The sequence below is a fragment of the Monodon monoceros genome, unplaced genomic scaffold (assembly GCF_005190385.1).
Source record: "Monodon monoceros isolate NGI ecotype Baffin Bay Population unplaced genomic scaffold, NGI_Narwhal_1 Super_Scaffold_5, whole genome shotgun sequence".
NCBI classification, from domain to species: Eukaryota; Metazoa; Chordata; class Mammalia; order Artiodactyla; family Monodontidae; genus Monodon; species Monodon monoceros.
The window spans coordinates 81531103-81557160 of NW_021703782.1; the positions used below are offsets into that span (position 1 = coordinate 81531103).

The window sequence follows — 26058 nt, forward strand, 5'->3', positions numbered from 1 at the left end:
TGGTACCTGGCTCTGTCCTCCCCATTCCACTGAGGGCTATAGGGGGTATCCATGTTGGGGACTGTCACGAGAACTGGGAACTCTCAAGCTTTCTTACTCATTTGATGGTTTGATGCCTGGCATTCTGATTTCAGTTCAACGGGATTCTCTAGATAAGTTGATCAGGACCGTGTAGGCAAGTATCATGTCCAACGTGTGATTCCTCCTACAGAAACTCAGACTCCTTGTGGCAAAGATTTCTCTGGAAAAAAATCAATTTCACGTAAACTGTGTGGCCCCATTCCTTTAGTCATGTTTTTTTCTGGGAAAAGCATCACCATTTGAGAAAAATGAATTAGAAATTATTCTAATTCCTATATGGGGCCTAGTAACTATTTCTCACCTGCCCTTTAAGTCTATGGTTCTCAAAACCGACCACACTTAAGAATTATCCAGAGAACTTTAAAAAACATATTGATGCCTGGTTTCCACTTCAGCCCAATGAAATCACAATCTCTGAAGGTGGGAACCAGGCAATTACATTTTTTAAAGATCCCCAAGTGACTTTGTTGTGTGCCTCAGGTGGTTTTCTTATTCTTCCTCTGATCTCACCCTCACTGACAAGTAGCTTTAAGAAGGCTTGTTGTGAAACTGGAGAAGACTAATCAGATTGCAAAGGTGATGAGACTCACATGTCACTGAAAACAAATATTATCAAATGCCACATTCCAGGGCATGTGCTGGGAACACACAATAAATGACACAAGGTGCCTGCCCTCAATAAGTTTCTGCTCTAGTTGGAAGGACAGATAGGTGAACTACTATCCTGCAGAGTAAAATTAAATCAAGGTACTGTGGGAACAGGTGGTGGTGGGGGATAAAGGAAGGTTTCTCTGGAGAGAAGAAATTTGAGGTGTGTCTTCAGGGAGAAGTAAAATTTTGATCAATGGAAAGGAAGCAGAAAACATTCCAAAGAAAAGAACAGCTTGAGCAAAGGCATAGAAGAAAGAAAGTGGATGGGATATTAGGAAATTAGAGGAACCTTGTGGAGCTTCAGAAAATGGTGGGCTATGAAGCTGGAAATTTAAATTAAAACTTGGAGAGCCTCAGAAGCCCCCACAAGAAATCATAAGTGTGTGTAAGATTGTATGATGCGTGTCTGAGAAGGAGGGGGCCACAACAAAGGTTTAAAAGTAACTAGTGCCATGACCAGATCTGAAACAAATAGGAACATGATCAACATGAACTTTGGTAAATACATTTGAGGTAGTTACTCATCCTACCTTCAGGCAACCTTCTCTGCTTATCTGCCCCTGGGACCTGCACTCTGGGGACCTGAACACACCTTTGTTTCATTCTTTGTGCCTTTTACATATTTTCTCTCTGTTCAGAATGCTCTGTCCTCCCTTCTTTGATAATTCCTATGTATTGACCAAACTCTGAAGTCACCTTCTCTGTGCTTCTTTCTATAACACTTGTGTAGGGATAGCTTAAAAGTGCTTGTTAACTGTATTGTATTCATTGACATGTCTGTCTTTCCCTCCAGAAGGTGAGCTCCTAGAAGACAGAAATGAGATCTTTTTAAACTTTCAATCAGCAGGACTCAGCACAGTGGCTGGCATATTGGCTGTGCAGACTGACTGATTGAATGAATGTGAAAGCACTTACCAGATGTTAGAAAGATTCAAACTTACAATTTATGTCCTGCAATGTTAAAGTACAGGGATTCAGGAACATTTTTTCCATATTTAAAACCCTTTGCTCAGGCTTGAAACATTTATCATCTGAAGCGTTCATTTATATAAGCAAAGTGAAAGTTACTGAACCTATCAGTTTATTTCCATGGAGCAAGCAATATTTCTTTCTTTAGTAATAATCTGCCAAAGGAATATTACAGTTAATGTGTCTTTGGCTAGAGGAAATATAAATACCATTCAAAAAGCTCCTGTAATCCATTGAGGCCTACAAAAGGGAAAAAAATCCCCTAAAGGGTGTGACAATGACATTTGGGCACTTGCTGGGCTGAGAAGAGGGAGGGTGGAACTCTGTGAATTTTGTTGATTTCCAATCCCTTAAATGTATTTCTGCTGGTTGGAGGATTAAAAGGTTTACTGGTGAGAGTGTCAGTTATGAAAGGATCGAGGATAGATTCTATAATCCTGTAAAAGAGAGCCTCGGCAGGTTCTCCAACAGGAATCTAGAAATATTTGGTATCTTGGAAATCATTTTGCGCTATTGTTATATTCTCTTAGTTCTTCTATGACAATCCTGCTGCTCCTGGAAGAAATGGCAACTTTCATGAACTTAATTTTTGTTGCTCTCATACTCTATTTGCAAGGCACTTTATTTTTCCCTGCAGTTCTATCAGGCTTTGCCTCATGTATTTTGGTGCTCTGTTGTTAGGTGCATACACATTAAGGATTGTTACATCTTCTTGGAGAATTAACCCCTTTATCATTAGGCAAAGTGTCCCTCTTTATTCCTGATAATTTTCCTTGTTCTCAAGTCTGCTTTGTCTGAAATTAATATAGCTACTCCGGTTTTTTTTGAAGATTTATTTATTATTTAGTTAGTTAATTTATTTTTGGCTGCGTCTGGTCTTAGTTGCAGCACACAGGACCTTTGTTGTGGTGCATGGGCTTCTCTCTAGTTGTGGTGTGCAGGCTCCAGAGTGCATGGGCTCTGTAGTTTGCGGCACTCAGGCTCTAGTTGAGGCGTGCAAGCTCGGTAGTTGTGGCACTCAGGCTTAGTTGCCCCAGCATGTGGGATCTTAGTTCCCTGACCAGGGATCGAACCCACGTCCCCTGCATTGTAGGGCGGATTCTTTACCACTGGACCACCAAGGAAGTCTCTATATAGCTACTCTTGATTAGCATTAGCATGGTATATCTTTCTCCATTCCTTTACTTTTAACCTTTCTGTGTCTTTATATTTAAGGTGGGTTTCTTGCAGAAAACATATAGCTGAGTCATGTTTGTTTGTTCACTCAGACAGTCATGCTGACAAAAAAAATTGGTGTATTCAGAGCATTCATATTTAAAGTGGTTATTAATATAGTTGGTTTAATATTTACCATGTTTATAACTCTTTTCTGTTTGTACTTGTTTCTCTCCTGCCCCCTTTTTGCACTCTCTGGTATATCAATTATACTTCTTTCTAAACTTTTTTTTAGTAATTTCTCTAGAGTTTATAATGTATATTTCAACTAATCTAAGTCCCCTTTCATATTACACTTACCACTTTATGGGTAGTTCAGTTACCTTAAACAGAGTTTTCCCAATTCCTCCCTCTTATTCCTTAAAACATTGCTACCATTTATTTTACCCAATGTATTGTTACTATTATTACTTTGAATAGTTATCTATTAGACCAAGTAAGAAGAAGAAAAATAAAATATTTTATTTTAAATTTATTTATTCCTCTTCTGGGCTCATCCTTTCTTTACCTATCCAGATTTGTAATCTATTACATTTTCTTCCTCCCTGGAAGAATTTCTTTTAACATTTCTTGCAGAGCAGGTCTGCTGGAAATGAATTCTGAAAGAATTTTTTTTTTTGGTCATCTGAGAAAGTCTTTATTTGTCCTTCACTTGTAAAGGATAAATTTGCTGGATATCAAATTCTAGGTTTGTGTTTTTTTCGATTCTTTTTTTCCTAACACTTTAAATATTTCACTCCACTCTTTTCTTACTTGCATGGTTTCTGATGAGAATTCAGAGTATTTCTTATCCTTGTTCCTCTATACATAAGATGTTCTTTCCCTCTGACTTCTTTCAAGATTTTCCCATTGTCTCTGTTTTTTTTGAGTTTGACTATGACATACCTAGGTGTAGATTTTTTTGGCATTTATCTTGCTTGGTTTTCTGTGAGCTTCCTGCATCTGTGGTTTGGTTTCTGTCATTAATTTTGGAAAATTCTCATTCATTTTTACTTCAAATATTTCTTCTGTTCCATTTTCTTTCTCCTCTCCTTCTAGTATGCCAATTATGTATACATTACATCTTTTGAAATTGTCCCACAGTTCTTAGGTGTTCTGTTCTTTTTTTTTTTCCTTTGCATTTTAGTTTGGGCAGTTTCTATTGCTATATCTTCACACACACTCATTCTTTCCTTGGGACCATGTCCAGTCTACTGAAAAGCCCATCAAAGGTGTTCTTCATCTTCATTAGAGTGTTTCTCATTCTCGGCATTTCCTTTTGATTCTTTCTTAGAGTTTCCATCTCTCTCCTTCCATTACCCATCTGTTCTTTTATGTTGTCAATTTTTTCCATTAGACTCCTTACCATATTAATCACAGTTATTTTAAATTCCCTGTCTAATAATTACAAAAATCTATGTCATATCTGAGTCTGATCCATGCTTTGTTTCTTTAGACAGTGCCTCTTCTTGTCTGTTAATAGGCCTTGTAATTTTTTGTTGAAAGCCAAACATGTTGTATCAGGTAGTGGGAACTGAGGTGAACAGGCTTTTGGTGTGAGGTTTTACATTAATCTGGCTAGGAGCTGGGCTGTGTTTAATGTTTGCAGTAGGTATAAGAGGCTTCAATTTCCTCTAGCATCCTTGTTGTCTGGATTCTCCTAAAAACTCCTTACATAGAGACTGCACCTTGCAGTTCTTTCAGTTCTAATCCGCTGTGATTATTCTGAAGACCTGTAGATATTGTGCTAAGGTGTAGGGGGAGCAGAAGCATTCAATAATTATGATTTACCTATGATTAATTTTCAGTCTTTCAGTGGTCTTGTGTCTTTGGGCTTTGACCTTCACAAGTGTTTCTCAGCCACTTCGCTGCCTTAGGAGAGACAGGAAGTCTAGAAGGGGCTGGAGTTGGGTAATGCAACCCTCTCTCAGCACCTCCACTCCCCGCCCCCCCCCACCATTCATCTCTGGCTATGTAGGCCTTTGTTATAGAGAAGGCTCCATATATTTCAACATAGTTTATGTTCTCCTCCTCTGCCAGAAACATGAGTTTTTTTTTCTTGGCTCTTCACCATGAGAACCTGGTGAGCTTCCTGGAGGTAAAGCTCATGAATGTATGCAGTTCCCCCCCTAAGACTGCAGGCCCCAAGAGTTTCTCACTCTCACACTAGTCCACACTCCACCTCCAAGGATTTGTCAAAGTTATCACGTAAATGTTTCCACCAGCTTAAGGCTCCAGGGACTTCTGTTTCAGATAAGCTAATGTTAGTTGCGATTCTTTGTATTTGCCGGTCTCTCCAGATTTCGGGGAGAGGGGCAGTTTGCCCTGAACCTCAATTCTTTTATGAGTCAAAGAAAGGTAATTTACTTTAAGTTTGTTGATCTTTTTTCTTGTTGTACGGATGGGGGTGATGAACTTCAAGTTCTTTACAAGTCAGAGCTGAAACTGGAAGCCCTCAGAACTCCGTAAAAACAAATTTAAATAGTGCTTTGTCATTTATCCAATTATTCATTTATTACAGGTACAAGGTATTGAACTAGAATCTACAGGTGGATACTGAGATAAGCAAACATGGAGCCGGTCCTCAGGAAGCTTATATTCTAACGTGGGATGGTACAAGACAGCTTCTCAACCCCTGTGCTTGACTGTGTCATAGGTGTGTCCCAGCTCCCAGTGTAACTGAGCCAGTGGCAGAGGCTCAGAACAGCTTTCTCTCTCAGTGCTTTACAAATATCATTTTCTATTTGTGTCATGACAAGGAAAAGGGTGAAAAACACTGGAGGTGGCAACAAAACACACACCAAATTACTATAATAAAATGCAGACAGTGATGCATCAAAAAAAGATCGGATTATTAAGGTGGGTGTTTATAGAGGAGGGAGGCCTTAAATCTAGAAATTCTAGAAAAATTACAAGAGGTCACATTTGGAGTGAACATGGGAAGATGAGTAGGATTTGAATGTGCAGAGAGGGAGGGGCAATGATGGAGAATATTCCAGGTGTAAGGCACAGGTAGGATTGGGAATAGGGTTGGGATGAAGAATACTGAGTTCAATTGGGTTAGAGCAGAGGATGAGTGAAGAGGCATAATGGGAGCTAAAGTCAGAAAGAAAGGTTGGGTGCATGTGGAATATATCAACTTGCACATTTGTATATTTATCATGTGATATTAATTGATATTCATGACAATTCTAAGGTACTACAAAATTCAAGGTGCCTTGTAAATTGCCAAAGTTTAAACAATATTTAGTAAGATTCTAATGCTAAGTAAGTTAACTGTATTTTAGTTGCAAGCATAGTATGAAGTTGCATCTTTTGTTGAAAGTGAGTTGGATGGTAAGGGGTGTGGGTATGAATTAAAGTCATTGATAAAGCAAAAATTACCATGTTAAAAGTACTCTTGAAAATTGCTTAAATTGCCCATAAGGTTTTTTTTTTGTTTTTTTTTTTTGCGGTACGCGGGCCTCTCACTGTTGTGGCCTCTCCCGTTGCGGAGCACAGGCTCCGGACGCGCAGGCTCAGCGGCCATGGCTCACGGGCCCAGCCGCTCCGCGGCATGTGGGATCTTCCCAGACCGGGGCACGAACCCGTGTCCCCTGCATCGGTAGGCGGACTCGCAACCACTGCACCACCAGGGAAGCCCACCCATAAAGTCTTTTAAGCATGGTTTTATAAATACTACCTTGTGCAATAACTGTTGGGAGCACTAAGTTCTGAGAATTATTTAGATAATTAAAAGAACAAAAAGGTGGGGAAGGAGTCTTTAGAGAGATGTCTGGGCATTTAAGCTATTCTACGTGTTAAATGGTTATCAAATTCCTAAGTAGTGAATGGTTGATAAGCAGAGAATTCTAGTGTTACTGTTTGCCTGCAGAGTTCACTCCTTTTGGTTTGATGTAAGGTCTCTATAATCTTAATATATATGAACAGATTGTTTGGTAATGGTGTATGTGTGTGGTGGCAGGAGCCACTAAAGCAGAAAGTGGAAAGGTTTAAGTACTAAAGCCAGGGAACACTATGTGTAAGTTTAAAATGATATCATAAGATAATAGAAACAAATGGAATTTTGTGTTGATAACAGAACTCTCTTGATTGAAAGTAGAAGTTCACTTGAGCTAGTTTAAGCAATTAAAGAAAATGCAGGGTGAGAGCTGGGGTAGGGTGGGGGATTAGGAGGCTTTGGGGTTTAACCAGACCTAAGTGGTTAATGCTAAGCCACTCTAGGGTTAAGCTAAGCCTCAGGAATGAGCTGGAACCAGGAATTTGAATGTGCTGCAAACTCTGTTTCTTTTTTGTGCATCTAATCATTCTCACCTACCTCTCTTTCTATCATGGCTTTTCATTTTATATTCTAAAGGTTGAAGGTCTCTAATAAGGGTAGGGATTACTGCTGCTATTTCACCACTATTTCAGAGACAGGTAGTAGAGAGAAATGCTATTAAAGGAAGTATATATTCCTTGTCTACTAAGAGGTTTTATTTGTTTTAAATCAAGAATTACTAGCTCTTTATTTTCCTTTTTTATTATGGTGTAACTCACACAAAGTATATACACAAATCTTAGGTGTACAGCTCGATGAATTTTCACATATGTAATCACAACGGTTCAATACACAGAAACTTTCCAGCACCCCGGAAAGCTACTTATGCTCTCTCCCAGTTAATCCCACATTAAAGGTAACCACTATTATCACTTTATTTTTAACCTTTCTTCATCTCAGTTCACAAGATTGTTGGAATGTTAGAATGCACAAAGATAGAATGCATTCAGAACTGCAGTAGATATTTCAATAGTTCATATGCTAGAGAAAGAACTTAGTGAAGGTAGTGGCTTTACATATTTTTTGAACATGACCTACAGTAAAAAAAACAAAAAACAAAAAACAAAACCCCATATTTTTTAACAACATGGCCTAGGATATACATACAATCATCTCTCCACAATTTCAAGTGGGATCATGAGCAGCATGGCTTCCTCTGATTCAAGGGTCTATGGAGTCAAAAACACAGCCACCAGGAGCTCTGCTGTGAGCATCTTCTCCATTCAAGAAACAAGCCATATTAAAGCTAGAATCCTAGTCCCAATCTCAGATTCCTGGAACAGGTATCTTATTGTTCCAGCTTGGGTCAGGGGTCTGCTCCTGGACCAATTCACTATGGTCAGGAGCATGGGTTCATGCCTGTATAAAATGGCTGCCAGAGGCTCATAACTGATAGCCTGCAGATCCGGTGGGGAGAAGCAGTTCCCAGAAGAGGAATGGACCAGGAAGACAACCTAGGAGGTCTATATTATTGCACCAAATCTGAATTTGATTCTCAGGTTCTCCATATACTTGCTCTATAATACTGGAAAATTATGTCTTAATTCATAGAGTGAATATATATTGTTTCCTTAGCCTGTTCCAAGAATGTGCTACTTTCTAAGCAAATGATAATATACACCTTTCCTCAAGAAAGAGCCTTATTCAGGTATAACTGATATACCATAAACAATATCCATATTTAAAGTGTATAATTTGGTAAGTTTTAACATATATATACACCCATGCAACCAGTACCACAAGCAAGATAATGAACATATCCATTATCCCGAGTTTCCTCGTGCCTCTTGGAAATCCCTCCCTTTACCCCTACTCCATTTAGCTATTATTCTTAATTCTTCAGATAGCTCCCACAATTCCTTACAGACACAAATTAGATTCTGCTATTTGAAAGTGATCTTTTCTCCCATTACAATTTTAAATAGGTGATCGCTGTTTAGGAAAGCTATTTCTCTAGCCATTTTACTGAACGTGTTTCAATTCATTCCTTGGGTTTTCCAAGTAAGCAATCATAATATCCAAAAAGAATATTTTTCTTTTTCTCCATTTATTTATTTATTACTGTTTGTTTTGTTTGGCCTTCCTGGTTCAGTTAGGACCTCAGGAAAATGTTGGCTAGTAGCAGCAGGCCTGCTCCTAACAATTTCAGTGCCCAGGCAAGAGGACAAAAAGAGGTCCACACACCATATATCTAAATATTTAAAGATTATAAAGCTAACAAACTGTTAGATTAAAACGTTCTATTTAGCTACCTTGAACACACCTAACTTATAGCAAACATATGTATAATAACCTAGAAGGCTAGGTTCAAGTTTAGAATCCTTGAGTGTCACATCTCCCTAGTGTACTTGAGGTAGATTTTTTCAGAGCTTAACTTGAATGACCTTTACTTCAAAAGCTCTTGTTTTGGGGCTTCCCTGGTGGTGCAGTGGTTGAGAGTCCGCCTGCCGATGCAGGGGGCACGGGTTCGTGCCCCCGCGGCATGGGCCCGTGAGCCATGGCCGCTGAGCCTGCGCGTCCAGAGCCTGTGCTCCGCAACGGGAGAGGCCACAACAGTAAGCCCTTGTCTTGCATAAAAAATTTTTTCCCATGGTATTGGCTAATACTTTAATTTTTCTCCTTAGAATTAAAATCTTATAAACACCTCATTCCTAGAGTAAAAGAAATCAGCACTCATTATACTCACAAAGAAAATCCAAAACGCTTAGCAGATTTTATGCTTTATTTTAGAAATTAGCTTTCAAGGCAATTCTTACAGACCCCTAATATTCATTGGCCCACAATTTCTACCCCTACTCGCACTCCACTGGAAGACCCTAAGAGCTGAGTTTCCTTAGCTATGGCTTGAATATCCTTATGACTTCTAAGGATAGTACCATCAGTGGATACGTTCTGAGCAAGTCATCTGAATATTCACAAACACATACTAAAAAGGCTGGATCTGGAAGTCAGGCCATCCAGGGAGGAGGACTTGTGACCTGGACAGGGCTTCAAAGCCAACCAACTGCTTGTTCATTGGTATCAGCTGGAAGAACTTGAAAAGGGAATTAGGAAACCCAGTTGAAGTTCCAACTGTGTCACTACGTGGCTGAACTGCTAGTGAGTCACTAGAACTCTTTGTTGAGTCTTAGCATCATTATCTATAAAATTGGGATAAGGATACTGGCACTGGGTTGACACTGGTTCAACCCGTTTTTGGGAAAAAGCCCAACTTGTCTGAGTTTCAGTTTCTGTGCCTGTTACAATTAAGACTTGTGCCGTCTACCTCAGAGGGGGGTGTAAATGGAGAAGGCACAACCTCTGTGAGCTTCAGTTTCTACAGGTGTAAAGAGGTAAGAACACCCGGCCAGCCCACCAATAAAATTCCTAGAAGAACAGAGGAAAATGGACAAAAAAGTTGCAAAATGTAGTGGGCTATACAGATGTGAATTGTCTCACACTTAAAACTCAACGAACTGACAGACTTAAAGGGCATTTGTGCGTCTCCTTCCTCTTAGCTCCCTTGTTACAACCCCACAACATAAATCAATACCACTTAGTAAGACGGTCCAGAGCGGCGACCGCGTCTGTACACACAGAGGCGCCAGCCACACCCCTCGAGGCCGGAACTGGGCGGGAGGGGGCGTGGCGCAGCCCAGCCCGCCTATCGCGACGCCCCGTCCCGTCGCGCCCGCGCCTGCGCCTGCGCCGTGCGTACCCACCGGCCTCGAACGTCCCGGCGGGAGGTAAGGGGATCGCGATAGGCCCCCACGGGGGCGTAAGGCCCTGGCTGGCGTCGTGGGCCGGGTGCCAGCCCCGCGCGCGGGAGGGGCGCCCCGCAGGAAGCAGGGCATCAGGTTGTAAGTGCGAACGCTGTGGGAGTTCTTCTCGGCTTGAAGAAGTGGTGGTTTCGGTTTTGGAGGTGCTTTCGAAGCGGGTATAGGGAGGCGGCCGACCGGGCGAGCTTGACGGCCTCCCGGGGTCTCAGGGTGGAAAAGTTTACTTCGTCTGCCCTGCGTGTGACGCACCGTGGGTCTTAGGTCATCAGGGTCGCCGGCGTCTCGGTCTGGAGAGGGTCCCGCGCACCCGTTCGGGGGCGGGGGTTGGGGGAGGTGGCGTTTGGTTTATGTGGCCCAGGTGCGCGGTGGGTGACGCTGCGAGGGATGACGCGAGGCTCGAGGGTGTTTAGCGGAGGTCCTGGGGCGCGAGGGGGGAGCCTCCTGTCAGCCATACCAGGGAGGGTGGTTCGCAGAAGGCCCCACGTCTGTCTCCCCTTTCTTTACAATTCGGAATCGGAGGCTCAGAGAGCAGACCGTACGGTAGGTAGGTCCGAGGGTCTTGACTTTTCTTTCCAAATTCAGTACCCCTTGCCCCAGTGAGAAACACGGGGCGACGTGCCTGAGGGAATTCGGTGCCCCAGGTGTGGGGAAATGTGGAAAGGTGTTCATAACATTTTTGGAAGGGGGCGTTGCCAGCGGTATTGGACTTTTCATGAGAAATGGGGCTGTTCACTTATAAATAACCTTAAGTAATTTGGTTAACCTCCCAGTACTTTTTCCTTATTGGAAACGTGAGTAGTATGGTACTCAGCTGGTAATAGTTGTAAGCACTAAAGGTAGTTTGTAAAGCACCTGGCACCCGCCCCGCCCACCCCAAGTGTTAGTGCAGTGAATGTGATTGCAATTCTTTGACCTCAAAATATTTGTCCTGTCTTATGGGAAACATCAGTTTACACATTATTTTAAGAGACTTTTTATTTTGAAATATTTTACAATTACAGAAAAGTTACAAAAGTAATACAGAGTTCTCTACAATTTCCTTTAATGTTAACATCTTACATAACTATAATGCAATTATCAAAAGTAAGAAATTAACTTCAGCACAACGCTGTTAACTAAATCACCAACTTTCTTCAGATTTCATCGTTTTTTATACTAAAGTCCTTTTTCTGTTCCACGATTCAATCTAAGATCCCACGTTGCATTTAGTTGGTATGGCTCCTTAATCTTCTCCAGTCTGTGACAACTTCTAAGTCTTTTCCTGTCTTTCATGACCGTTACACTTTGGAAGAGTCCTGGTTAGTTATTTTGTAGTGTCCTTCAATTGGGTTTTGTCTGATGTTTTCTCAAGATTAGAGTAAGGTTGTGTACTTTTGTTGATACCACAGAAGTGTATATGCCCTTCTCAGTAGTTCATCATATGAGGGGTACATTATATGACACACTGCATTTGATATTGCTCTTGATCACTTGGTTAAGGTGGTGTCGGCTGGGATTCTCTAATGTAAAGTAACTATTTTTCCCTTTGTAATTAATCAGTATCTTGGGGGAGAACTACTTTTAAACAATGCAAATATTCCTGTTTCTCCTCAAACTTTAATTTGTTGATTTTAGCATCCATTGATGATCTTGCCTTCAGTAATTATTACTGTAATGTTCTAATGGTGGTTTTCTGTTTCCCTCATTCCTTCGTAATTTACTAATTGGAGTTTTTCTGTAAGGAAGAGCTGCATCTTCATCCCATTTATTTATTTATTGTTAATTTTTTGTATCTGTATGGACTCATTTATTTTTCTATTGGTTATTTTCCTACACTTTCGTTATTTGTTTTATGTCTCAAATTGTTCCAGCTTCGTCCATTTCAAGTTTTTTCAGGTTGCTTCCTGTGCCCTTTTTATAGGCTCTCATCCTTTTTTGAGAACTTCCTTGCTTTTTGGATGCTCCAAGCTTCTCTTGCATTTTCCCTGCCCTGGAATCCACCATTTCTCCAAAGACCCCTGCCTTCTTTGTTTGGAGAGTAGTATTTAAACACCAAGGATCTGGGCGCTAGGTGTGCTCATTGCTGCTGGGTTATCATTACTTCCAGTGCCTGGCAGAAGACACCTTAGAAGCGTGTGTGTGTGTGTGAGTGTATGTATATATTTCTAGCTGTGTATACAGTTGTCCCTTGGTATCCACAGAGAATGGTTCTAGGACCTGCAGTGGATAGCAAAACCCGAAGCCACTTAGGTCCCATAGTTGGCCCTTTGTATCTGCGGTTGCATATCCACGGATTCAACTCACTGTGGATCATGTAGTATTTATTGAAAAAAATTCACTGTAAGTGGACCCTCTCAGTTCAAATCCATATTGTTCAAGGGTCAACTGTAAATCCATATATTTCATGGAGATACAGGCACACATGTGTATATTCATGCATCTGCAAAGATTTATATTTATTTTTGTGTTTATCTGTATATATATATATATATACACACATGTATTTTAGATATATGTCTGTATACATATATATATATTTTTTTTTTTTTTCTAAACTAAAGTTTATCCTGATACTTCTGTTTCTAATACAGTACCACAGGGTTCATTCTAGTCTTGCCTCTTACTTGTAACTTCTTTCTTCAACAGTGAGAAATCTGGCTTTTGTGTTCTACAAAATATTTCCTTATTTGTTCAGTCCTAGTATACACATAAAGTAATTTCAGGATTTCTAACCCATAGTCCTATGAGAAATAAATTTACTAACTAGAGTACAGTATAGTTGTGTGTAATTCTTTTTGTCTTTAGCCTTATAGTATCCAGTTTAGTATCTAGGATCCCATATCTAGACACTAGTATCGAGTATCCAGCATCTGTTTTCCAAAGTTACCTAGATTAGTTATTTTCTTCCCCTACTTCTTTCATTGTGGTTATGTTGTTCATTTGTAATACAGTTAATTTTTTTTTTTATAGTTTGTATTTCATTTTGGGTTCCCCCACATCTCGTTGTTTTTGTTTTTTAATATACAAAAATGCACCTTTTGTGGTGTACAGTTCTGTGAATTTTGATAAATGCATATAATTGTTTATCCACCACCATTCTCATGATACAAACAATTCTGTCGCCCCAAATGTTCCATTACACTAGAAAAATAAAGTTAAAAGTAATACAACAACTTTACAGAAGTTTGAGAAATTAGGCATTTTTGTGTGTTTTCTCTTGTTTTTTCATAGACATATTTTAAATACCTGTGATGTTAATGTAAATGTATTTTTTAATCCTATGTTTGAATTATATCAGAAATAATTCCCAGTTTTCTGTCTTAAAAATCAAGAAATGCTGAAATACATTTTCAACTGATTATTTAATCACACTTTTAAACCACAATTTCTATATTGAATTACGACCTTCCCTTAATAGCTTATAAACGTTATTTGAGCTATTTTATGATCAGAGGCACTGTTGGATGACTTTGTTTCAGTAACATCATACTTTAATGCAACTATTCGAATGCTGTGTTCCCATCTTAGTTTTATATGGGTAATTTATTATGATTTTATAGAAATGGAAATGGTGGAGAGAAAAAAAAATACTCTCTAGAAGTAGACCAAGAGTTGGGAGAGTCTTGGGAGGGTCTTAGGCCAGAATGTCTTCCCCGAGAGATGGCCCTTGTGAGGCAGCAGGTTATTCCTTGAGCACAAAAAGCTGGGGGGCAGAGTCATGCACTCTGACCTGGAAATATTACTTTTTGAATTCAAAAAAGAGAGCTATCATCATAGCATAGGGGAGCAGTGAAAACAAGCCAAATAGTCAATAATTGGGGTTTGTCAAGTACACCATAAACTGATTAGTGGAAGAGAAGGCAGAATCATTTGAGTTGTATCTCAAATGATACACAAAGTTGAGAGGCAGATGGGATATAAAAGAGCATCTAGACAGAGGGAGCATCTTGCAAGCCAAAAGCAGAGATTGGGTGATGATATTTCAGTAGGTTGGGTGGATTACTTATGAACATTTTATTTTCTTGTTCAGATAATAGGGAACCTTAGAAGTTTTTATTCAGAGGAGGAGCATGTTGCCTTTGGTGTTTTAGATATATTCTTTGGTGGTAATCTATGGGGAAAAATTGGAGAGGGGAAAGAGTCTAAACACAGGCCAAATAAGACACTTGTAATGTGCTATGCATATTGTGCTGTTTGACTAGAGTGATAGGATTAGAAATAGTGTAGAAGAGACATGTGAAGAAATGTTTTAGTTCCATTAGCATTTGTTGAATACCAGGTATGTTAAAAAACATTTTGATAGGAATAGTAATAGATATAAAGATAGCTTCTTATATAATCTGCATAGTGGAAGAAAACACAAGAGGCAATGTGACAAACTGGGAACATTAGTGTTAGGGAAATATTGATAATTTATGAGACTATTATATGTTAATATAATAAGAGAAAGACAGTCCCTGTAGCACGAGCAGGCAATTGATGAAAGAAGAAATGCAAATAGAGAATAAGTCAATCTCATTAGTAATATAAAGAATGCAAAATAAAACAATAATGAGATACCATTTTTGTCACCAGTTGAATGTCTTAAGAAGAATGATAATATCAGGTATTGGTTGGAGTATGGATAAATGGACATTTTAAAGTTTTTTAAATTGAAGTATAGTTGACATACAATACTGTATTTATCTCCAGTATACAACATAATGATTTGACATTTTTATACATTATGAATTTATCACCATGATATCTAGTAACCATCTATCATCCTACAAAGTCATTACAATATTATCAACTATATTCCGTATGCTGTACCTTACATCTCTGTGAGTTGTTTATTTTATAACTGGAAATGTGCACCCCTTACACCCCTTCACGCATTTCACTCACCATGCCGCCTCCCTTCTGGTGACCACCAGATTATTCTCTGTATCTGTGGATCTGTTTCTGTTCTGTTTTGTTTTTTAAATTCCATGTGTACATGAAATCATACGGCATTTGTCTTTCTTTGGCTTATTTCACTTAGCATAATACCAGATTATTCTCTGTATCTGTGGATCTGTTTCTGTTCTGTTTTGTTTTTTAAATTCCATGTGTACATGAAATCATACGGCATTTGTCTTTCTTTGGCTTATTTCACTTAGCATAATACCAGATTATTCTCTGTATCTGTGGATCTGTTTCTGTTCTGTTTTGTTTTTTAAATTCCACGTGTACATGAAATCATACGGCATTTGTCTTTCTTTGGCTTATTTCACTTAGCATAATACCCTCTAGGTCCATCCATGTTGTTGCAAATGGCAAGATTTCATTCTTTTTTATGGCTGAGTAATAGTCCATTGTGTGTGTGTGTGTGTGTGTGTGTGTGTGTGTGTTTATGTATGTATGTATATGTATCACATCTTCTTTAACCATTCATCTATCTTTGAGCACTTAAAGGTTGCTTCCATATCTTGCTAATGTGAATAATGCTCTATGAACATAGGGGTGTATATATCTTTTCAGTTAGTGTTTTCATTTTCTTCAGATAAATACCAGAATTGGAATTGGTGGATCATATGATAGTTCTGTTTTTAATTTTTTGAGGAACCTCCGTACTGTTTTTCATAGTGGTTGCACCAGTTTACATTCCCACCACATGCATGTGGGTTCCCTTTTCTCCACATCCTTGCCAGCAACCAACACTTGAAATTTCTTGTCTTTTTGATGATAGCCATTCTGACAGGTGTGAGGTGATAGCTCATTGTGGTTTTGATTTGCATTTTCCTGATGATTAGAGATGTTGATCATCTTTTCATGTGTCTGTTTCCCATCTGTCTGTCTTTCCTGGAAAAATGTTCAGATCCTCTACCCAGTTTTTGATTGGATTGTTTATTTTTTTGATATTGAGTTGTGTGAATTCTTTGTATATTTTGAATATTAATGCCTTATCAGATATATCATTTCCAAATATCTTTTCTCATTTAATAGGTTACCTTTTTGTTTTGTTGATGGGTTCCTTCACTGAGAAAGCTTTTTATTTTGATGTAGTCCTATTTCTTTGTTTGCTTTTGTTGCCCTTGCCTAAGGAGACAGATCCAAAAACATATTGTTAAGACCAGTGTCAAAGAGTATACTGCCTATGTTTTCTTCTAGGAGTTTTATGGCTTCGGGTCTCACATTTAAGTCTTTAATCCAGATAAGTGGACATTTTGATATGTTGCTAGTGGGAATGTAAATAGGCACAGCCTTTTTTGGGACATTTAGAATCAGAAGCCTTAAAAAATGTATGTACCTATTAATTCTATTTCCAGGTATTTACTTTAAATAAATAATCATAGATGGTAGTATGGATTTGTGTGAAAGAAGAGTAATTACACTGTGGTTTAGTTTATAATAGTGGAAAATTGGAAACATCCTGAGTGGCCAACATTAGATGATTAAATTATCGAACATCTGTACAATGTGATACCATGCTGCTATAAAAATACATTATAGAAAAATAATAATTTACATGGAAACATTTTTATTATATTTGATCAGGTTATTCACAATAAATCTTTTATTTGTTCTTCATTGCTTCCTTTATTCACCCAGTAACAGTATACTTTATTATATTTTTTTGCTCCTTGCCATTCCTTTCTTTTGGGTTTATTTTCTTTATTGTTAAAGCATGCCTTTTAGTAGTTCTTTTAATGAAGGACTTGGTAATAAACTCAGTCTTTGTATGTCTGAAAATGATTATTTTACCTTCACTTCTGAATAATAATTAACCTGGGTATATACCAACTCAGCACTTTGAAGATATTCCTATCTTTTGATTTGTTGCTTTGATGAAAAGTTTACTGCTTTTGTTGTTTTAGTTTATCTGTCTTTTATCTCCGGTTTGCTTTTTAAGATATTTTTTCTTTGTCCCTAATGTTCTGAAATTTCCCTTCCATGTGTTTAGGTAAATTTGTTTTTTATTTATGCTACTTAGTGTTTATGTGCATTTTCAGTTTGAGGCTTTACATCTTAATTCTCAGCATATTCTCTTTGAATAGTGCCTTTTTGCCATTTTATTTATTCTTTCCTTATGGGACTCCTACTTGTTATTGAGCTTGTCATTTTATCCTTAATGTTGCTTATCTTCTTTTTATGTGTCCTTATTCCTCTGTGTTCATACTGATAGCTTCCAATCAATAATTGTCTTTTCAGCTACAAAATTTACTGTTTAACCCATCTTTGGAGGTTTTTATTTGTAGAATTTTTACTTGGTTTATTTTCAGATTGACCTGTTACTGTTTCATAATATTATCTAATTTTTTTTAAGATTCTGTTTCTTTCTTTATATCTTTATTTTGAAATGTAACTATTTTAATTTTATTTTTAGGTTACTTTATTATCTCTAGTCCCTTAGCTGTAAATTTTCCCATTTTGTTGGGTCTGTGGACCAATCTTTTGGCGGTGAACTTCCCCATCATCTCTAATTCCCACTAACTACTGTAGCTGTTAGACTCTTTATTTTTGGTGTCTGGAGATTTTCCTTTTTTGCTTTCAAGCTTAGATTAACTGTAAAGACCAAGTTACTGGTAGATGAGATAATCTGTATAACCAACACTTCAAGATTTTCAACTGTGAAAGAGAGAAACAACATTATTTAGAATAATAGTTCTTAATGATTCTGGAGTGATAGAGCTTTTTGATAATTTCTTGAAAGCAAAGGACTCTGTCTTCTGAAATAATTCAAAAATATATTCATAATTTTTTGTAAACAAACATTCAGGAACTCTCAAGTCCCAACCCCCTATCTCTATGGACCCAAGTCTAAGATACCATAACCCAATGGAATTAACATAGTCAACTTATTTTTAATATGGGAGAGGTTATGGCTAATTAGATGGCATGAAAACATGTACAACAGTGGTTTTCAAGCTTGCTTAAGCAGTGGAACCCTTTATTTACAGAAAATCGAATAAGTTCAAATTTATGAAATAGATATAAGTAAATTTTCTCCAACTGAAGCAGGTGTGGGGTCCTGGAGCCTGTCCACTTGATAACCGTTACCATCACCTACCCTGACCCCAAAGACATAACCCTGGACTCTCTGGAGCACTGCTCAAAAAAAAAAACTACTGGTGAATTAGAAAGAGCATTTGATTGAACTCTCAGGAATACTGGGTTCTTATTCCAGCTCTGTCACTGGTTATGTGTACTGATTGTAGACAATGCTAATCACTTTGTAAGAAAGGGAAGATGCAATTTAAAGGACATCAATGAGAAAAGTTGCATTTTATAATATATTTGAAGTATATAATTACATATGTTATATTAGAAATGGAGTTTTTACAGCAGAAATATTAAGAATGAAATTTTTTCTTCCAATTTTGCCATTTGACACTTTTTTAGAAAACATTATTCACTGTCCAGGATACATTGGGAGATAAAGACTTGAACAGTATACTTCTGGTTTTTTGAAAAAAGTTAGTTAATTATATGCATACATATATATATACTTATATTAAAAAGCCCTGGAAAGACATACATCAAAATGGAAGTACGGGGGTGGGAGGGGGAAAATGGAAAGAGTAGTTAACTATAGGTGAGGAGATGATTGTTGATTTTATTTTATTCTCTTTTTCCTATTTTCTAATCATTCTAAATTGAATATACATTACCTTTGTAGAGAGAAAAAGATTTTAAAATAAAAGTTTTGTTAAAAAACCAGTCACTGAAGTTCAGCATTAAGTTGAGTATGTGTTTAGAATATATTATAAAATTACCTAATTGTTGGCTTTTAAAAATAATGGAAATTGATTTTTAAAATTCTTAAATAAATATTTCCCTTTTAGGTTTTTCTACATGAGTGGAGAAGGTAGATGTTGCAAGTAGAAGAGATACAACATTTTTTTAGGATGTCTGAGGATGAAGAAAAAGTGAAATTACGCCGTCTTGAACCAGCTATTCAGAAATTTACTAAGATAGTAATCCCAACAGACCTGGAGAGGTTAAGAAAGCACCAGATAAATATTGAGAAGGTGAGTTTTTTTCTTTCTTTCTTTTTTTCCATTTTTTTCTTTTTTTACCACAAGAAACAGTTACATATTCTGATTTATATGTTGTGCATTTCACCTACATTGAGAATATTAGGTAAGAGTCTTTGCTAAAACATCTAGCTCCTGTTGATTTAACAACATTATTCATTTTTTCATCTGGTTTTTCTGTTCTACAAATACCCCTCTCACATTATTCCTTTTTTAGGAAGGGATATAAGAATAGAATCAATGCCTTTTTAGTTATACACAGTGATGAATTGAGCAGTTAATAATTAAAATACAAACTGTTTGATAGTTGACTATAATGTGAAGGTGGTGGACTTTGGCTAAAGGGCTTCCCTTAATTTCATCCACCCCATGGCAAGTTTTCTGAACTGTGAGTGTGTGTTCCTGTCCTTTTCAGGTGCATGTAGATTTAAGAGGTAAAATCACCATTTGATATGAGGGAATTTCCCAACTTCACTGCTTGCTTCCCTTTGAGGAAAGCCCAAAGTTGAGAAGTATCAGCTAGAGGTCAGTTTAAGAAATAGGTAGAAGGAAGAACCAGTCTCAGGGACTGTGGTGGTTTCATAGAACCTGGTCTGGCTAGGATCTGATGGAGTGGTTGTGGCATTTATGGGAACGTCAAGTTTACTGAATACTGAGCATTGATTTGGCAGGTTACCTTGTCTTATTTGCTGTGGGACAGGTCAGTGGTATTTGATCCTTCAGAAGAACCTCCCCCAGTATAAATTTTAAGCTGTGTGGCCCTCCATTAATTTTTCTTGGGGGGCGGGGGGAGGGTGGAAGTGGTCATTAAGCCTTTCAGTATAAATAATATTTATCACCCTCAACTACATACCTTATACAAGTAAGAAGAGTGTCAACTTTTTCTCTCATAGATACCAGCTGTCTTCCTAGTACTTAAGTCTTTTGTTAAAGTATAGAAAATAAGTGCCAAGAAAAATAAGATGAAAATTTCAATGCAAATATGAATAGAATTAAAGATTAATATTTAGTCATCTCTTAACGTCTTTCTTCTTTATCCATAAGCAATAAGTGTGATGACTTTTAAGGATGGAGGAGTTGTCCGCTAAACTGGTTATTCTTGTCATGAGCAGAAACAAAGTGTTCCATGCTTTGATTAATAAGGAGGGCACTGTAACAATATAGAAATGGAGTTGCTTACTTCTGATTGATCATATCTGTGTTTGATAACGTGTGTGTCAAAGTCCTGAGCTTATGTTGAAGTGCTCAGTTACAAAGATGGTAAGAATTTGGCAAGTGAATTGATTCTGAAAGGAATAAATAGGTGGACTGTGGTCTATTAAGACTCTTTCTTTTATTGTCCTATTTTCCCTTTGGCATTTTCCCTTTGGCAAATTTCCCTTTCCTTGTATTTATTCTATACGAATGTGCTTGCTGTCATTACCTTCAGATCCTAGCCACATGTACCACCCAGTCATCAATGGAAAGGCCAGAACCCTGGGAGAAAGTTGTGGGGACAGAAACAGGTCTATTACTGATTTAATTAGCTGCGTCAGAATTCAGAAGAAAATTATTCCAGAGTTATATAGATCTTTTTCTGCTGGAACATTTTTCCTTTACCGTTTTCTATAATTTTTACTTACTAAGAAATTTTTAGACAATATCAGAATAATTATAATTTACAATATAGGTGATGCAGTTTGAAGCTAAGCAGTTAAACTCATACTGAGCTATGTTTTATTCCATAATCTTGATCATTCTGTCTCTAGGTTTTCTAGTTTAGTTATGAAAGTAATTTTTTTATCTATGTAAGATTGAATAGCATATTTTAATAGATAGTTTATGGCAATGTAAAAACATTTAAAAGCCACAGTGTTCACTGTGGACAAAAGAGTTAAGAACTAAGTTTAGACTCCAGGTGTCTAACAGTGCCTCATTTTCAAAAAGGCATGTTTTTCCTGGGGGAAGGGTGTAGAAAGATAAAATATTTATTATGTTAGCCATCAGTCATCCAATATGAATTTAAAAGAAGAAAGTCAGACTGAAGGGAAATTGAAAGTAAGCCTTAGTGGAGTGATTCTGCAACATCTGAAAACAATGAGAGTAGTGTGCTGTGGACACCTGGGACTATATTCCATAGGTCCTTCAGCATTACGTTTTATTACACATGATAGACTTGATTAGAATGTAATCCTGAAATTTGAAGTGTTAGCATTCAGCTTTCTTGGCTAATATAAAATAGACTTAAGCATAGTTAATAGGAACAATATCATAAGCTTGGAACATAATTTTCTTTGTTTCATTTTATAGGGGTTTGGGGGAAAACTTACTGTGTAACATGTACTGTATTAGTTAGTATATGGTTAAAATGCAAGTGGCAGAAAACCTAAAAATAGCTTATTATATGAGATGGAGGTTTTTTGGTTTTGCTTTTATTTTTAATCTCTCATAGTTTTGGAGGTGGTCTGGGGCTCCAGTGGCAGCTCAACAGTCATTAAAGACTCAGGCTGTTTTTATCTTTCTTTCCAATTCTCAACTTGTTTCTGTCTTACATGTAAAACAGCAGCTCCAGCTCTAGCTATCACATCCACATTCCAACTAAGATGAAAGAACCAGAATCCTATTTTTTCTGAATATGTTCTTTTTTCTCTCAATTCTCTCTCTTTTTTCTTTTAAAGAAAATCCTCCTGTTCTTGTTTTATGGATGCAGTATCATATAGTCTCTCTATGGTGGTATTATTATTATATTTTTTAAAGTTTTCTTCTTCCTTTTCTGTGTTTCCTTCCTTCCTCCCCCCTTCCTTTTTCCCCCTTCCTTCCTTCCCCCTTCCTTCCTTCCTCCCTCCCTCCCTCTCTTCCTCTCTTCCTTCCTTCTTTCCTCCTTCCTTCTTTTCTCTTTTTCCCTTTTCTTTTCTTAAATGTATTCTTCTCTCTCTTTCTCTCTCTCCTTTTCTTCCTCCCTCCTCCCTCCCTTTCTTCCTCTCCTTCCTTCCTTCCTTTCTTTGTGTCAGTCTACAGTATTTTAGGCTTTCCTTGGCTAGCTGTCGATATTTAAGAGTGCTAATTGGAAGGGGTGTGTGTGTGTGTGTGTGTGTGTGAGTGAGAGAGAGAGAGAGAGAGAGAGAGAGAGGGTAGCAGAGAGAGAAAGAGAGAGAGAGAGAGAGAGGGAGAATGGGTAGCAGGGCAGTAGTAGGGGCCTTATTACCTGGAGAGGTGAACAGAGGAGGATCTATTTTGATGGGGAACCACCAGATACTCTCCTGGAGTGTTGTCTTCTGTGATGATAGAGGCAGTCCAGTTGCTTGGGCCCATGGAGAGGACATCTGATAGACTACCTATTCCTTACATAAACTTTCAACTAATCCTTCTGTTTTTAGCCCCACCATACACATCCTCCTGGTTACCTGGTAGCTGGTACCTCTGGTTACTGAATCTTTCTGGAGTAGTGCTATGCATTCATTGGTTTGCTTCTCACTGCCTTTCTCCCCCACCATCCACCCCTTCTGCAGCCCTACGTTTCAGCTTTCTCTGATCTGCTAAGTTCAGCTGCAACACGTCCATAGTCTTTCCAGCTTCCAAAATTTTGTTAAAATTTCTTGTCCATTGATACCTTCTGTTGTATTCTCATTATTATTGTGAATTTATACCTTTTAAAGTTCTTTACTGTCATTTTAGTTGAGTTTGGGAAAAGAACAGAGATGAATGTGTTCAGTCTGCCAGGTTTAATGAGAAGGGAAATTATTACAGGATATAAATATATGTTAGCGTTTCATAAGTGTTGGTGTTTGCTGTCTCTTATATTGTTAACATTGAAAATTATGTAAAAAATTAGCTTTCTAATCTGCAAGAAGTTTACAGTCCAGTTAAGGAAATAAGCTAGGATATGATGGGGCAACATATAATTAGGTGTGAAAATGAGTGTTCAGGACTGTTCAGGCAGCATGAAGCCTGAACTGTGTGGTACAAAATCAGATATAAGCAGTCTTATTGATTTGTTATGTATTGATTTGGTTTCATTTATTTGTTTTCTTAACTTGTGGTTACAGCAAAAACCTTTCCCATTTCTCTTTTTAGTCTGACAATGTTTATTTCAATCTTACAATCACATTTTCCCCCTCATTATTTTTTTCTGATAGACTCCTGATTCAGTTTGCTTTCTCCTGTGTTATAGGATAGGAAAGCCTCAGCACAGGTGGTGAACTCCTCTCCAACTGTTTGGAATAATAGCCTTTAATAATGTAACCTAATTTAGGTTTAACATTGTGTAGCAAGCATAGAAAGTCTGACCTATTTTATTCCTTATTTTTCTTAGAATTTTATTATTTTAAGACATAAGATCATCTATTCAATCTTCATCCAAGACACTAATCTCTTCTACAACTTACTTGACAAGTGAGCAAATAATAATAATAGTAAAGATAGTAGCTGTTGTGTTTATTTGTTGAGTGCTCTGTAAGGTTTTTATATATATCATATCATTTAATCCTCAGAACATCCCTATAGGTTACCCTTATTTTTGTCTTCCTTTTTTAGGTGGGGAAGCAGACTTGGAGTGGTTAAATTACTTTCTTGAGATCACTATGCTGCTAAATATATTAATCTTCTAATGTTGTGCTTGAAACATAGTGTGTTCTAAGTTTGTTCTTACTCTTTCTTGGTTTTCATTTTCCTCTTAGTCATGTTTGTTGCGGACAGTTCTATTTTATGATGATTTTCCTCAATGAAGAAGGAAGATGTAAAAAAAAAAATAGAGTTGAATACTTTGGCTTTCCTACATCTATTAGCAACATCCACTCCATTTGTTCACCTTTCAAACTTTGTTTTTTTGTTCAGATCCCAACTTAGTAATGTTCTATGGAACATGCCCTGGTTGATTCCATCCTGGGTCAGATATAAATGCACCATCCTCACACAGCACTCTGCAGTAGACCTTAAGGTTCACCACCCCGTGATTGATCTTTAGAGAGTTGTAAAGGTAACATTAAAATCTTTCTCATAGAGTTATTCTGAGGATTGAGATATTATGTTAAGAACCCTTGAATGCAAGGTTGATACTTGGAAATGAGTTACTTATAAGTAAGTTATCATTCCCGGGCAGTCAACATTGGTGCTGTCAGTTAATTGTTTGTAATCATTAGGAGATTCACAGCATTCCTGAGACCCTTTGCGTTTGTTTTGGGTTTTATACTTTTTACACATGGTAGGCACAGTAAGTTGCCTTACATTAGCTACACTATAAGGTAGGTATTATTATTTATCTTCATTACATGAGTAATCCTAAATTTATGGCTTATAATCATTGGGCCATCTATTAATATTATGTAGCTTTACTTTTAGAGTCTTTGATATTTCTCTTTTGTTGAGTTTAATAAAATAAATTTATTTGAATTGAATACTTACACTTTTTATCATCTACAATACTGATTATTATCCCACCTAATTAATCCCCCACAAAACCATCATCTTCCTTACGAAAAGTTCTGTTCATTCTGATCACTGAGATATCCTCTGATACTTGGCAAAAGAAGCCTTCATCTACTTTTTCTGCTTCTTTTCTCATCACTCTTCCCATCATACATTATACCACAAACACATTGATCTTACTTCAGTCCTTTGGATTCCACATGTGACTTTACACCTCAGAGTATTCCCAGGTCTTTTTCTCTCCAATTGAAACCTCTTTTTTCCCTACTATGCTTTGTAAATTCAAATAAATCTTTTAAGTGTCAGCATAAAGTTTAAATTAAAGTGCTTTTATACCTTAAACTCCTAAATTCTGAATGTTCTCTATGTTATATCATCATCAACTTCCCTGAACCTCTAGTGAATAACATTATATAATTTTAGAAAATTATTTTTAATAATTATGAGTAGCTTTCATGTTTGTATACTCTAAGCAATATGAAGCAGAATTATTATTATTCAATTTTGAATCAAAATATTCTGGAAGATGAAATGACATAAAATGTGAGGCTACAAGTATATAAAGTTGATTAAATAAATGGTGGGGTGTTCTAGAGAGAGCTTTTAGTCCAGGAACCGCTCTCGAAATATTTGTTCTCTTTGCCCAGCAGGCAAAGCAAAACTGAGACCTGGGTGTCACTGCCAAAGAGCACAAAGGGATGAATGTTGGAAGCCTGAAAACACCTGTGCAGAGGTGTTCATCACACCATGGTGTGGGTTTATAATCAGGGTTATCCAAAAAGATAAAATAGAAGAGTGGGTAAAAGGAGACAACGTATTCACCAGGATGAGAATGGTGAACATGGCTTTTGTCTCACCAGGATAAGGATGTGCTTTTGTCTCATGGGAAAGTATAGGGGAAAGGCTGTTTCTGTGAATGTTGGATTCTCTGCTTATGCCTGTGCCAGAGGAAAACCATGGCGCCACTGGTAGACCATGGGGCCATAACATGTCAATGAAGAACAACATGAATGCATGTAGTGAGACAATACGTCTTTCTGAAATGACTGAAAAACAGTATCTATGAATTTTTTCTGTAGTTGTTTTTCCTCTTTCTTGATCCTGTTTATTCATAGCAATTAAAGGTATTTATCAGAAGTTTCAGCATCCAGTGGAGGAAAGAGCAGAATCCAATGCACTTTGGGGATGTCATTCTGAGTTCCAC

At 37.5% G+C, this 26058-nt stretch overlaps 1 protein-coding gene across 4 annotated transcripts in view; it reads left to right on the plus strand.

The window, feature by feature from the left end:
- The first annotated feature begins 10411 nt into the window (after positions 1 to 10411).
- Positions 10412 to 26058, plus strand: part of STX17 (syntaxin 17) — a 95643-nt gene continuing 79996 nt past the window's right edge. For 2 of the 4 annotated variants that reach the window (XM_029202672.1, XM_029202677.1), the window contains exons 1-2: positions 10412 to 10440; positions 19260 to 19445. In XM_029202672.1, the coding sequence (XP_029058505.1) occupies positions 19287 to 19445 (159 nt within the window). In that variant the 5' untranslated portion in view covers positions 10412 to 10440; positions 19260 to 19286. Of the gene's footprint in view, positions 10441 to 10479; positions 10552 to 10652; positions 10735 to 19259; positions 19446 to 26058 lie in introns of those variants that run through there. The other 2 variants (XM_029202675.1, XM_029202676.1) reach the window with 2 other exon arrangements.